The sequence below is a fragment of the Amyelois transitella genome, chromosome 5 (assembly GCF_032362555.1).
Source record: "Amyelois transitella isolate CPQ chromosome 5, ilAmyTran1.1, whole genome shotgun sequence".
NCBI lineage: Eukaryota > Metazoa > Arthropoda > Insecta > Lepidoptera > Pyralidae > Amyelois > Amyelois transitella.
Genome location: NC_083508.1, coordinates 2,225,910 through 2,241,163, shown reverse-complemented (window position 1 = coordinate 2,241,163; position 15,254 = coordinate 2,225,910). Strand labels below are relative to the sequence as shown.

General features: G+C 35.4%; 1 protein-coding gene across 1 annotated transcript in view; it reads left to right on the top strand.

The window, feature by feature from the left end:
- The first annotated feature begins 376 nt into the window (after nucleotides 1-376).
- LOC106139244 (solute carrier family 2, facilitated glucose transporter member 1) overlaps nucleotides 377-15,254 on the top strand; it is a 30,780-nt gene continuing 15,902 nt past the window's right edge. The window contains exons 1-2 of the mRNA XM_060944359.1: nucleotides 377-626; nucleotides 14,169-14,315. Of these exons, the coding sequence (XP_060800342.1) occupies nucleotides 552-626; nucleotides 14,169-14,315 (222 nt within the window). The 5' untranslated portion in view covers nucleotides 377-551. The remainder of the gene's footprint in view (nucleotides 627-14,168; nucleotides 14,316-15,254) is intronic.

The window sequence follows — 15,254 nt, the reverse complement described above, 5'->3', positions numbered from 1 at the left end:
AGCATTCATTCGCAAGAAAGCTGCCCGCGCGAGGGTCTCCTGTTGCCTCCCTCAGGCGTTTGCTGAGCGCCTTGTGGAGCTCCCGCGCGCCCTTGCCCCAAGTATTTATGTATGAAGATGAAGAAATGTAATACATATAGGCGTCGTGGTTAGCCCGCCAAAGTTAAAACTTGCAAGTCATAACTGCGTTTTTCTGACTTTCTGAGACTTTTTTGTTTCTGTATGAACTAAATGGAGGGGGGCATTTTTTTGCCGTGTTACTGTAATCCTGCCGCGTGCAAGCTTTAGCTTATGAAGGTGTTATTTTTATCTGCTCTGGAAATAATTAAGAATGTCATTGCCAATTTGATGTCGCATGGTTGTCGCCATGACATTTTTGACAGTAAACAAAGAAAATCTTTTCCTGTCTGAAAAACTTGTTTCGTCTGGCTAGCGCAGTTTAAAATAAAGTTTTCTAAAAATACTGTGGAAGGCATGAGAGGAGCCAGCACTCTTATTCCAGCTCGCTTTTTGACCCTGGTAGGCCACCTGTGCGTCTTGGTGACACTGCTATGGGAGAGCAACAGGAGCGTACAACACTGTTTGCCGAAACAGCACCACGATTATCTCCAGATATATCACAGCCGGTGAGTGTAATGACCTAATTTCTGTATATAAACTTTTCCTTTAGAACTTGTATTTTGTTCTGGTGGACTAGAAAATGTTGAGTTAGTTGCTTGACATAATTTTCGCTGATTCAAAAGACCGCAATATTTTTGATTTCTATTTAAGTTTATATTAATGTTATTAGGCAGTTAATAAATGATTGCAGTCTAATTATTGGAATAACGTATTTTATCTGTGTATATCTTTCCTGAGAGTAAGAGCAAAGTTCCATTGATTTCATTTTATTTGATAAAACTTCCTAGCATATTACAGAATGATTATTAAAAGTTTTTCAACTTGTTATAATATTCTATGTAAAAGATTAATAAACCTCTCATTTAAATTTTTACTTTCAGTAATGTATACAATTATCAATAAAATTTTACATGTTAGTCAACTCATTAATACTATATTTTATAATAAATACTTATATAGATAAGGATTGAAGACCCAGACTAATCAGAACTTTTTTTTTCCCATCATGCCCTGCTGGGTTTGAAACCTGAGACATACTGTGTCACTGACAAGCACACTACCACTACCCCATAAAGGCTGTCCATCCCTGCAACTCATAGTCTGAGAACAATAAAATATGTATGTACATGCAATAGATGATTCATGTCCTTTACACCAAACAATTTAAGTTTCAAAGTTCAAAACATTTTTAGTCTTAAAAAGAATAACATTGCTTTTTTTATGTTATTTAGCAAAAAGTTTTGAGAGTTCTTAATAAATTTTGAAATAGTCAAATAAAATAGAGAAAATGTATGTAATCCAAGAATATTATGTGACATACATAAAATCACGCCTTTTTCCCGGAAGGGTAGGCAGAGACTACATCTTTCCACTTGCCATGATCTGTGCATACTTCCTTTGCTTCATTCACATTCATAACTTTCATTCTTCTTTCAACTCTCTTCATGCAAGCTCGGCGGTTTTGGGTACTCTTGACCCTTGCAAGGATGTCCTTAATTCGATCAAGATATGGTCATCTAGGCCTTCCCACTCCACCCTTTCCCTCCACACTCCCCTTTTATATCTGCTTAGTCAACCTGCTTTCATTCATCCTCGCCACATGACCAAACCATTTTATGATCCCCTTTTTTATTCCTGTAACTTCATCTTCTTTCACATCACAACTTCCACTTATCACGCTGATCTGGAATCAAAGATCTGGTTATAATTGGTTCACGTATATTTTTGTTTGATTTAAACTGCCTCTGTGAGTTGGGTGCATGGATTTACTATGCATTAGTCTTTGTAAGTATCAGGGTTGTCAAAAGCATGGAAATTATTTTTTTTTGTTACTGTTTTTATTACTAAGCAAGGAGTAAGTATATTTTTTTTATTCTTACATGTAATAATTTCTGGTATGTTCATTTATTTAAATTGGTGAACTTATCATGCTAAACTATTACAGATGGAATTTTTAAACACTAAACAGGACTTTACAATAAATATTACAAATAATGTGTCTTATCTGGCATTCTTAAGTAGCAAAGATACAATTAACTTAATAATCTTTATCAATGTTAGCTTAGTAAATAGTAGTGTCCGACCGAAGGTCTATTTTTGGCCGAAGCCGAAGCCGAAGCCGATTAATCGGCTATCGCCACAACCTTCGGCCGAAGCCGAAGCCGAAGGTTTATATTCTCTCAGCACTCAGTAATTAATTTTGTTCAATATTGTCTACAAGCTACAATTAATATTAAAATCATTTCAAAACCTCAATATTGAAGGTTTATATATTGACTGTCTCATATAGAAGTTGATGTTATATCATAGAGGTGGTTGGTTTAGAGATAAACTAGCTGTTGCCCGCGACATCGTCCGCGTAAATTTCGAGTTGAATTTTAATCATACAGTCAGATACAGACAGACAAAAAATGTAAAAAAAAAATTCTCTATCCGTTTCAGTCAAAATATTAAATGTACAGAAAAAATATTTTAACCGTTTTATTATATGTAGTAGGTATTTTGGTTTTCAGTTTTTTTACATAAAATACTCAAACAATACAAAAAAAAAATATTTTTAATAATAAAAAATATCTACGGGCTAACCACTGGACCATCGAAGCCGTTGCGTTGGTGTCGAAATTAAAGTAGACTACATACATACATATGGTCACGTCTTTATCCCTTGCGGGGTAGACAGAGCCAACAGACTTGAAAAGACTGAATGGCCACGTTCAGCTATTTGACTTAATGATAGAATTGAGATTCAAAAAGTGATAGGTTGCTCGCCCATCGCCTAAAAAAGAATCCCAAGTTTGTAAGCCCATCCCTTAGTCGCCTTTCACTTATATTTATATGTTATAGGTATAATGCCGTCGTATAATGATAAATGACTTTGAATTTTTAATTTCGTAACTTATTTGCAGGCATACTGATGCCTTGAGTTCATTCAAATGTTGATAACTTTTTTTTTTGTGAACCGATTTTGATGAAACAAACTTTAAATGTTATTCTGAGTTAAAACAAAGCAATTGGTGAAAGTTTGAAGTAAATCGGTTAAGTACTTTCGGAGATAATCGTGATCATACATACAGACAGACAGACAAGAAATTAAAAAAAAATATTTTTGCTTTCTTTTATTCATTCTAAGTGTCCCTCTATCCATTTCAGTCGAAAATACTAAATGTACAGACAAAATATTTTTAATGTTTTATTATATGTATAGATAAAAGTTTGTGATACTACTGGTAAAAAATAATGATTTGATTTCTTACAAAAACACTCGTTTAAATACACGTACGGACTTGTTTTGATGCATGCAATCAGCAATGTGATATTTTGACAGTGACTCCCCGCCGCCTCATGACTTTCGTAACAGTTCGTTCAATCTCGACGGTCGCTCGGACCTTCGGCGAAACCTTCGGCTTCGGCCGGATTTTGGGCCGAAGCCGAATGTTTCGCCGAAGGTGGATTTTTTGGCCGAAGGTGGCCGAAGCCGAAGCCGAAGCCGAAGCTTCGGTCGGACACTAGTAAATAGTGTATAAACTTGTTATGAAAATATTATGAAAGCAGTAATATTTACAAATTTATTAGTGTGAAGTCATAGATCAATATTTAAATTAATTAACAGACTATGTGGTGTAGAGGCAGTGTTCTTATCTGTGACACAATAGGTTCAGATTCGAATCCTGGCCAGATGAGAAACAAACATTTTCTAATTGGCTTGGGTCTTGGATGTTTATATTAGTAAGTATTTATCATAAAATATAGTATCACTGAGTGAGTATCTCATAACACAAATGGCACACAGGATATTGGCTTACTCAATCTGTTTAATTTGTCCTGTATTTATTTATTTATTATTTATTAACACTGTTAAAGAATGTTCCTATTGTTCTTGTTATCAAACTGCAAATATGTATATGTACAATTTCTATTTGTCATAGTCATTAAAAGTCAAAGAATTATTTAATAAGACAAGCAGGCAGGTTCCCCTAAAAATTTGTCACATTTCTATTTTACGTATTGTTGGCTGATAATTCAGATTTATCTGTTCCATTTACGGAATTTATTTTATACATCGACAATGGTCCCTTTAGAAAACACATACAGTTCTTGTTCATGATTATATATTAAGTAGGTAATTAATGTTTAAGTTCAGACATTAAAAGGTTTTCAAAGAAAAGCATTCATAAAATGGACAGTTCATATGTGATTTACTGCTTGATGTATCTCTACATTGAATAAAGGGTACTGTCTGGTTTGAATTAGACACAAAGTTGGAAGATAATATAGGTATGTAAAGTTTTGTAAGTAGTATTTTTGTCACATGCTCATATATCTACCAAATATTTAAGATTTAAAAAATGTCAGTTATATTACGAAGTAATTGATTCTATCTCTGAAATGTGAAATGTAAATCGTGTACAAATACCATTGCGAATTACAAAAACTTGCTTTAAGTTTGAGCTTAAATATCTGAAGCTTAGATTGCACATGGCTTGACATGAACTTGGATGTTATATATATGTATTCTCATTCTCAATGAACTCCGGAACACAACCCTGGCCATTCCAATCCACTGCTCTAACCAGTTTTATCCAGTTTTAATGAAAAACACAGGTGACATGTTTACAAAACACGAGGTAACATGACTGTCCTCCTTCACTCGGCCGTAGTGCGCCTGCAATTTTCAGGTCCGACCGGTCAGGTTGACGGCGGCACTGATACTTTTGGCGCGAAAGTATCGGAACAGAAAATCTTTGATTTTTATAGATACCTACTATTTTTAACTTTCTGTCTGATAAGTGTACGTGTCAACCATATTTGATTCAAATTTCTAAACTCGAATTTTTGACCATTCTTTTTTTGTTTCTTCCATCTCGTATTTTTTATTTTGTAAGCAGCCAGCATTGCATCCGTTATCATTACCGTTTAACCTAATCAGTGCCGTGTGTTGCGATAAACAGTTAATTTAAAATAAATTTATGGGTTCATCAGCCTCCAGTGAGGTAAGTATTAATCACCATAAATCTGTGCCGTACTAAATTATAAAACAATCAAAATATATCCCAAAAATTAAAAGTTCTATCTAATGATGCATTTTTTTTTCGTCTTGTGACAAACTTGTTTTATCCTATGCCACTCTGTTTTTGTAACTTCGGAGGCGTTTCTCAGTTAACATTTCGACATTTTCAGAGAACATATAAATTGAACTGTAAAAAAGAAGTTAAAATTTCGTTTGTACAGAAATTCGTTAAATACGAGTCAATGACATAATCTTCTATAAGTACAGGGAATTTTTAAAATCCCTCCTTAAAATATAAATATCTGAGGTGTCCGTTAATTATTGCGATGTATATGTGTACTGTTATTTGGCCCTTTTTGACATAAGTGTAAAAGAAAAAATATCACGAGACTCCGTGAGACAGTCACGAGACTGTTGAACGGAAATGCAGGTGTCATATTTACCATTGTGTCCACTAACAGTGTATGTTTTGGTTCGTGTGTTTACAACTGCCACACGAAGTCACGTGACTTTAATACAATGCTCATCGCGTGAGCATTCGTTGGGAGATGAAACAGTTATTAGTAGGTAGTTGATTCGCTTATGTCTGATGGATCGTCCGCAATGCATTGCTCGAGTCTGAGGTATAAGTTTAACCAGTGATTATAGGGTCAATGGGGCATGATTTGTTCGAGTTTTCATGGTTTGGTTACATTGAGAGGATTAATGAAATGTTTAAACTTGTAAGGATGGGTTTAAAGGATGGGCGAACGTTGAAATGGAAAACCAAGATTTTTGAAAAGTTCTGTTACGAAAACCCCAAAAGAAACGAGCTTGCATGTAAAGTTTGATGAATGTGGATGAAACAATAGAACTATGAGGATTCTATGCAAAAGAGGCGTGATGTATGTATGTTATGAGTGTGCGTCTGCGTGCGTGTCCGTTCTCAAGTCGGAGTCGAGTGATTTTGAAATTTGTTGTTCAGTTTTTAGTTTAGTAGTATATTTAGATATAACACTGTGAAATAAAGTACGGTAAAGTGTTAATGCACTGATTGTTTAAACTATTATCCCTTTACGATATTTACGTGCAGAAATGAAGTGGGTTTAACTATCAGAAAATATAAGGCTAAAGTAATCTTATTGTGGTCTGGATACCATATGGAAGCATGTCAATCAACCGATGTGTTCTATAATCTATTGTTTTAACATATAAATTGTACAATTAATTATTGATGTTCAATTGCTCTTAATTTTTTCGAGTGAATGTCCTCTTGATACAAGTGGAACATTCTGACCGGCGCGGCGCGGCGATAGAGTCTTAGATTATTTAGTAACTGATCTAACAATGGAGTAGAACTTTTTTTTTATGAAGGACCATTTAATTATGATGTGCTCTTTACTTTCATTAATGTAAGTTTCATCGAGTTATTTCGCGCATTCGCTGTTTGATAGGAGCTATATATGTAGATCTGGTAGAATGTAATAGTCCTGCCTACATCCTGCATAATAAAGTGTTTTACTTAATATTGCAACCTCAACTAAAGTTAATTTTATAGGCTGGAAAATAGTTAAGGGTTACTATTTTCCAGCCAAATTTAAAATAAAATGGACCATAGGTTATAAATAAATTTGCACAATAACTTATCTTTATCACTTCGTTATAACCGCTTTCCTTTCAAGATTACCATAACCGTCTGTAATATGTTTATTTTAAGTACAAAACACCGCCTGTTTTCGTAGCTAGAGTTCAAGGTGGCTCTCATGTATAATTTGTGGTAACCAGCAACTATACTCGCATTGACGCTAAGCAAGTGCGCGAGTTAAGTTGTGCAAGTTGCCAGTACTTCGTTATTAACTAGGATGGTGCGACAACACGATGAAAAAAAGGTGTGTTTATTGTTGTGTCTGTGGTCTTCTTTTGAATTTGGATTCGAGTGAGCAGGATTTCTTTTTTTAATTTTAAGTTTCGAATGCACGTGGCCATAGAGTTATAAAATGTGAGAGTAGGTCAGATATAAGTCTTTGCCCCGTAACAGCAACAGAACACATTTTCACCTTTTCATTCGCACCGATGTTCGTATGAATTGCGTGTTATATTTGTTAATTCCCTACTATTACTACTCCTATACATAGATATATTTGTTTATTCATTCATTTTTATAATCACGTCTATGGGTAAGGCCGCCGAAATTGTCAATTTTTTTGTGTGACTTTTGGTCGCTTTTTGTCGAACTACCATTATGAAGATATACTCCATAAATTGTAAAGTATACCTTAAATATATGTTTACCATCGAAGAATAATATGATAGCCCCTACTGTTACTGTAATACCGGTGCAAAAATTCCAGATATAACTTGTTTGACGACAGTTTAAAATAAAAAAAGTGTTTTATTTTTGTGTTACATTTTTTTTTGTGTGACGAATTTATACCCATTGTTTTGATTAAAACTACCAAATAGCAAAAAAAAATTTTAATATGGCATCACTGTAACCGACATATAAATGTAAAAAAGGCAGACAATGTTGTTTTGTCACAGGAGGCATTTTGAAAGTCCGTTACATAATTTGCTCTGATTGAATAAAAAATTTAAAATTGTGATTTTGAAGGTAAGTAACAGAGATTTGTTTATTTTTGTACCGAATTTCTATGCAAAGTGTTTTAAAGTGTGCGTGGAATCGCTCATAAGCGTCTAATTGTAATAAATAACCAAGTTATAACCAAAAAATATTTTAAATATTTTACTTTTGTGTTGCTTTTGTATGACATATGTGTTACGCTTGTATTACTTCTGTGTTATTGTAACACAAATTTACATGTTGCGTAACACAATAGATTTGTAAAGCCGCATTCACATTCTGTGAATTGAAAGTCGTTTAGTTTAAATGGTGCTACCTACAATCTCCCGTTGAAATAATAATTATTGATGTTTGATTCCTCTCTGTCGTGCTTCTTCCAGCCAGATAAATAGGCAAACAGAAAAAATATAAGTCATTGTTTTGGTTGTAGGTATTGCGTTATTTGAGAGCCCTAAAAAAATGTTTACCTAAGTATTCTATTTACTTTAAAAAAATATTCTCAAATTTACAAACCGCGATGAGTTAATTTTACTGGTCAATGTCTGTGGTACACAAGTGATATAAAAGAACCAAATATACGCGGGGTTTTTATATGTGGTTCAAATATAATGAATGACATTGTAATATGTATTAATGTTATTTACAATTTTGGTTGAAAATTACTTGTTATTGATCTTTGTCGTAATGAATCACATCTTTTCATTGCAGCCAAATCCCTGATGCGCTTCTGTTGTAACAGCTGTAAGGAATCCGATTTCTCCTGTCTTTCAAACCACTTAAAAGCTATTTCTAGAGCTTCAAAAGCTTCTGCGTGAGATGTTCCTTGACATTCACCCTCAGTGTCAGTCTCTTCTTTGAGATGAGAGCGGGAGTAAACATTCGGAGGCGCGTTTAAACTTGTCCCCACATGTCTAGTAGCGCGGTACTGGAGCCGTGACGCGAGTCCGGATAATCGGAATTTCGGATAATCGGGATTCTACAAGTTTTCCCTGCTAGTAGTAGTGGTATGTGCAGTACAACAGAAAGTTAGTTGTGTTCATAATATTTTTGAAATTAAAAATATTGGTAAAATTACAAGTCTTTTATTCAAACCCTTTTTTACGGCCTCTGTGGCGCAGCGGTAGTGCGCTTGTCTGTGTCACCGGAGGTCCCGGGTTCGATTCCCGGCCAGGGCATGATGAGAAAAGAACTTTCTCTGATTGGCCTGGGTCTTGGATGTTTGTCTATATAAGTATTTATTATAAAATATAGTATCGTTGAGTTAGTATCTCGTAACAAAAGTCTCGAACTTACTTCGAGGCTAACTCAATCTGTGTAATTTGTCGCGTATATATTTATTTATTTACTTTTTCATTACCTACTTCATTTTTACTACAGTTACTTACTTATATTCGTTAAGGTTATTTTAGTCACCAATCTGAAACGAACTTTACTCAAAATGTTCGTTGCTTTTGGGTTACATTTGTGTTATGGTAACTCAAAATGTCTTGTGTTACTTTTGTGATACAATTGACAATTTTCGCGGCCTGACCCCTATATCTCTTGCAGGGTAGACAGAGCCAGCAGTCTTGAAAGACTGACAGGCCACGTTTAGTTGTTTTTTTTTATAATTTTTGTTTATGTGTTAAGAATTAAAATTAAAATAGTGTTAGAAAAAAATATACATCTTTTACATAGGTTTATGTTTCAGATTTTAAAAACATATCGCAAATTTTTATTCTCTTCATCCTCCTCTTGGCATATATCCCAGTTTCCTCATATCGCTAGAGAGGAGTCAGGAGTGCAAGACTTGTGTTATGGGCTACTAACTCAATCTTTCATAATAAATACTTCAATACATAATATCCACCACCCATTCCAATTAGGAAACATCTTTTACCATCAAGAATTGACCGAGGATCGAACTCAGGACCATTTTGGTTCAGAAGTGAATCCGTCCACTACGCCAAACAGGACGTCGAATGATCTGAAACCTACATACATATTATCACGTCTATTTCTCTTGCGGGGTAGACAGAGCCAACAGTCTTGAAAATACTGATAGGCCGCCACGTTCAGCTGTTTGGCTAACTGTTAGAATTGAGATTCATATAAAGTGACAGGTTGCTAGCCCATCACCTATAAGAAGAATCCCAAGTTTAAAAGCCTATCTTTTAGTCGCCTTTTTTCGACATCCATGGGAAAGAGATGGAGTGGTCCTATTCGTTTTTCTATCGGTGCCGGGAACCACACGTCGGCAAACCTTAACCTAATGGAACTGAAGTGGGAAGACCTAGACGAACGTATCATGATCAAATTAAGGACGTCCTGGTAAAGGGTCAGGTCAAAAGTACCCGAAACCGCCGAGCTTGCATGAAGAGAGTTATGAATGTGGATGAAGCGAAGGAAATATGCAGAGATCGTAGCAAGTGGAAAGAGGTAGTCTCTGCCTACCCCTCCGGGAAAGAGGCGTGATTTTATGTATGTATGTATGGAACTGAAACCTGTAATCGAATGATTGCAGGTTGGTAGGCGGCTTCGCGGCGTCCATAGCCCTCATCCTGGTTGAGATGACCACTTTCATCCTGGGACTAACCATGTTCTCAACTACTGTCTCCCTGATCTGTATCCTTTTAACATTATTTCTTTTTCTTTACTCACATCTTTAACGCTGTTCATTTTGGTTTTAAACATTGGTGCTTGGTGTGTTTTTTTTTATGTAAAAGCATTGTCACTGGTGAAGGTATTAAGTTTGATTATACCTAATGTACTATGGTAAAGGAGAATAGGTACTCCTTTTATATATCATACACTTGCGTACCAGGCTCCGAGGCTCAACGTTTGAGGGTGTACACCCGGTGTACAACTTGGAATATACAAATATTAACTTTAAAGAAAAATGTATTGTATTGGTGCCGCGTGATTTTCTGTATGTTTCTGGATGTCGTAAAAGGCGACTAAGGGATAGCCTTATAAACATGGGATGCTTCTTTTAGGCGACAGGCTAGTAACCTGTCACTATTTAAATCTCAATTCTATCATTAAGCCAAACAGCTGAACGTGGCCTATTAGTCTTTTTAAGACTGTTGGCTCTGGCTACACCGCAAGGTATATACCTATGTAGACGTGATTATATGTATGAATGTATGTATGTTGCTTAAGTGCTATCGCGTTACCATTAATTGGTATTGATTAAATCACAATACAATCACGTTTAATTGTTCGATACAAAGAAGAATTTCACAAAGTGCTTAATCTCTTAGTCGCCTTTTATGTAATGACATACCTACTCGAGAAATAAATGGAGAGGTTTTGTACTAATGAGATGGGAACCACACGGCAGGTGAAGACGCTTTTTTAAATGTATAGATAAAGAATATCCCTTGCTAATCACCAGTGTATTTTTCCGTTCTCCGCGATCGACATAAAATCATTTATTTCATTATTATTCGACTGACCTACGTAGGGTTGGATAATATTATAATTGATAGCTTTACATTCATTAGATCATCTTCACATTTACTGATAAGAGAGATGATTCATCCGTTTAGACTGGGACTATCTATGTTTATTTTAACTATTATTAATGACCACGACCTAGCTTCGCACGGGTCCATCATTATCTACATATAATCACGTTTATATCCCTTGCGGGGTAGACAGAGCCAACAGTCTTGAAAAGACTGATAGGCCACGTTTGGCTGTTTGCTTTGGCTGGCTTTTAAGCTATTCTAATATCTAAATCATCATTTAATATAAACCTAATATGTTATTATAATCGGAAGCCTGTATATGACTATACATATATAGATATGTATGTATTATACTAGCTTCGCATGAGTCCATTATTATCTGAATCATCATTTAATATAAACCTTATACTTATAATCCCTGTTTATAATTTTTGCAAAAGAAACTGTAATCTGAGCTGGTGTAATTAGTAATATGTATATTATTTTGTGAGTAGTAGTTATATGTATGTTCATTGAAATAGCGTATGAAAAGCAACGTTTCTTTTTTTCGAAAATATACAAATAACTAGCTGTGCCCGCGACTTCGTCCGCGTGGTATACTCGTAGTTATTTTGGGCATCATTAAAGCTCTCAAGGATGAATAATTTTCCCCGTTTTTTCACATATTCCATTATTTCTTTGCTCCTTATAGTCGCAGCGTGATTTCTCGATAAATGGTCTATTCAACGTAAAAATAAATTTTCAATTCGAACCAGAAGTTCCTGAGATTAGGGCGTTCAAACAAACTCTTCAGCTTTTTAATATTAATATAGATGTGTTGGTTTCCATTCAGTTTTAATTAGCACAGTCTCCTTTTAGTTCTTGACAAAAGAGCGAAAGGTCAAAAGAGTTGTATTTTTCAATCATGGACGTAATTATGTGCATATAAAAATGTATGTTGCTTTGTACTATTCAGACGCCTTTTACGCGACTGCTCAAAAATTGGAATGGAAGGTACCTATGGAGGTTCCAAATCACCGCTCAACTAATTTCAATCTAACGTAGTTAATAATTTACTAGAAAAATAAAACTACTCATTGGTTTGCTATAATTATTATCTTAAACAGATATCCGATATTTATATATATATATCATATATAATGCCGTGTCGTTCCCGAGACCAATAAAAAAAAGAATAGGACCATTCCATCTTGTTCCCACGAGGCGACTAAGGGATAAGCTTATAAATTTGGGATTCTTTTAGGCGATGAGCTAGCACCCTGTCACTATTTGAATCTGAATTCTATCATTGGTTCAAACATCTGAATGTGGCCTTTCAGGACTGTTGGCTCTGTCTACCCCGCAAGGGATATAGACGTGATTATAGGTATGTATGTAGATATCTCAAACGATTGAAACTCTTTTTATAGATCGCAAATTAAAAAACTCATTAATCTACTTACGTCATGATATTGTTTACTTAAATTTTAGTTTTAAATACACAAATTTTCCTCATATGAAGTATAACAGATTGATTATCTATATATCCTTAACCGACGTTCAGCTATTGGCGCACATGGATCAGCCTCCATAACTCTCTCGTACTTCGTGTTGGACGGTTGGCTCTGTGATTGGTACTGGCCAATATTCGCGTTTTGCTCTGTGCTGCCGGCACTGGCCGATATATCCGTCGCTTTGATATCTGTGTGCACGTCAAAGTGGTGAAAGAAAAAAAAAGTGTTCCATATTTAAAATTATTTTAATTGTAAAAAAATTGCATGTTTAGTGGCGATGGACCTGAGTGTTGCATTCTCAAAGTTGTAATTAAACTAACTGTTCAAAGTGTCTTGTAATGCGTAAAGTTGTTGCATGAAGTGATGTTCAACTTGTTATGTGAATTTCTCTTGTCTTTTTAATATGGTGCTGAAAAAGTTAGTGAATTTTTTTGTAAGTTGCCAGTATCATAAATGTTTTTTTTTTTATTCTAATATATTTTGTTATATATCTGTGTATCGTTTGCAAATTTAAATTGGTGTAAAATACTCTTTATAGAGTCTTAAAAATTGATTCTAATCGATAAACATCTTATGATCATCGTCACACGAAGATTACATTATTTAAATATTGAAAAAAAATTTAAATTCTTCTTATAGTTCATTTTCTTAAAACATACAGTAAAAAGTTGTTTAACATTTTTCAGTGTTCTTGAATAATTTTTGAACAGAGGGATAATATATAAATTAAAAATAGATGTGCATAATCAGCCTTCATTTTAATTCAACCTTGACGGACTAAGAAAACTAGGTATAATTATTTCTCAGATAAATAATTTTGTAATTACAAAGTAAGCTACAAGATTCATTACAGTTTGTTTTCAGTTGATTACATATTTTTGTTGTATTTTAGATACTTAAACAACTAAAGGTACTGAAATGAAATATTTTATTCATACTTTCTGGGCGGGCTCAATGGAGTAGCCATTCAATATAAAAAACATCCAACTTCGACTAGAAATCGTACCCATACAAGAAGGCTACAACTCCTACAACAGCCAATTGGCTCAAAAATAATTAAAGCCCGGTCATAGGTCATCTGCTTGGCTTAATGGCTGACAGTTTGCTAGCCTATATTCTTGAAGTAGAATCCCAAGTTTAAAAGGCTTTTCCTTCATTTGATTTTAACTATCTGCACGGGAGAAGATGCAGCTAGAACACATTTTTTTCTTTTAAACTTGTTTACCGCCGTTTGTTCCGTGTGGTTCCCGGCACTTATAGAAAAAAGAATAGGACTACTCCATCTCTTTCCCATAGATGTCGTAAGGGCGACTAAGTGAATGGCTTAGGTATATACTTGGGATTCTTCTTTTAGGCGATGGACTAGCAATCTGTCACTATTTGAATCTCAATTCTATTATTAAGCCAAGCAGCTAAACGTGGTCTTTCAGTCTTTTCAAGACTGTTTTGGCTCTGATTACCCCGCAAGGGATATAGATGTGATGATATGTATGTATGTATGTAAACTTGTTTACCTAAAACCAGAACGTTTGCAGGTAACCAACGAACACCAGCAGCTGACCCAATCAGGTGAATACAAGGCGGGATGGTCGTTCTACCTGGTGCTGGCCGGAGTGGTCACCACCCTCGGCTCCTCGCTGCCGGTGGGGTACAACATCGGGGTAGTTAACACGCCTGCTGGGGTGAGTTGGGAATTATAGTTACACAGTTGTTACAGAGAGATCCATGCAGCTGTCATAAAAACTATATAAGTTTAATGAAGCGACGCGAAGCCCATTCGGATGTCGCTTTATGAGTAAACCTGATTAAATCATTGCTGAAACGTCTTTAGCAGACGCTGGTCTCATCCTCAGTGACGCAATTAGAAAGGCCAGAAGGAATTACAATTCTAATCTAAAAGGTGAGTTGGGAATTATAAGCATGATCTAAATTGGGTTAAATTCTCCGGTTAACGGGTCGCGGAGTTCATACGAGAGACCCTTCTTCTTATGATCAGCATTAGCCACACTCCTTGGGATTAACTACTCTGAGCTCATAGGCGCTTCTTGGGCTTCTTCATGAGTTAACAACTGGAATAAATGCCAGGTAGAATGATGATCGGGGTACGCCGGCTGAGGTGAGTTGGAAACATCCAGCTGATCCAGCCTGAGTTACATTCCTTACGTTAACACGTCAGGTAAGAGTCGCTTGTTGTGAAAACTTCACTTCCCCACTCTGGGTGAGTGGTGGGTCCTGGGTCGCAGTCAGAGACCCCGGATCCTTCCGAAGAAGGGAACGGAATGCCAAAACTTGCGTAAGTTTGAGACAACGAGTTGATCCAAGATTTGTTAACTTCTCTTATTAAAAGGAGCACGGACTTTAGAAGGAAGTGTACAAGTCTTTGTGGGCACAGCGCTTAGGTAATTTCCTGGATTTGTTATTCAGTTGCATTTATTTGTCGATATTCTCATGTTGAGCACAAATGTTTAGTCACGTTTGTGTCATAAATAAATTAAATCAGCGAGTATGTAGATAACTAGATAGAAACTATAATAAAAACATACATATATATAATATGCACAAATCACGCAGATTGAACAAGATTTAAAGTGCCGTGTGGTTCCCGGCACCAATACAAAAAA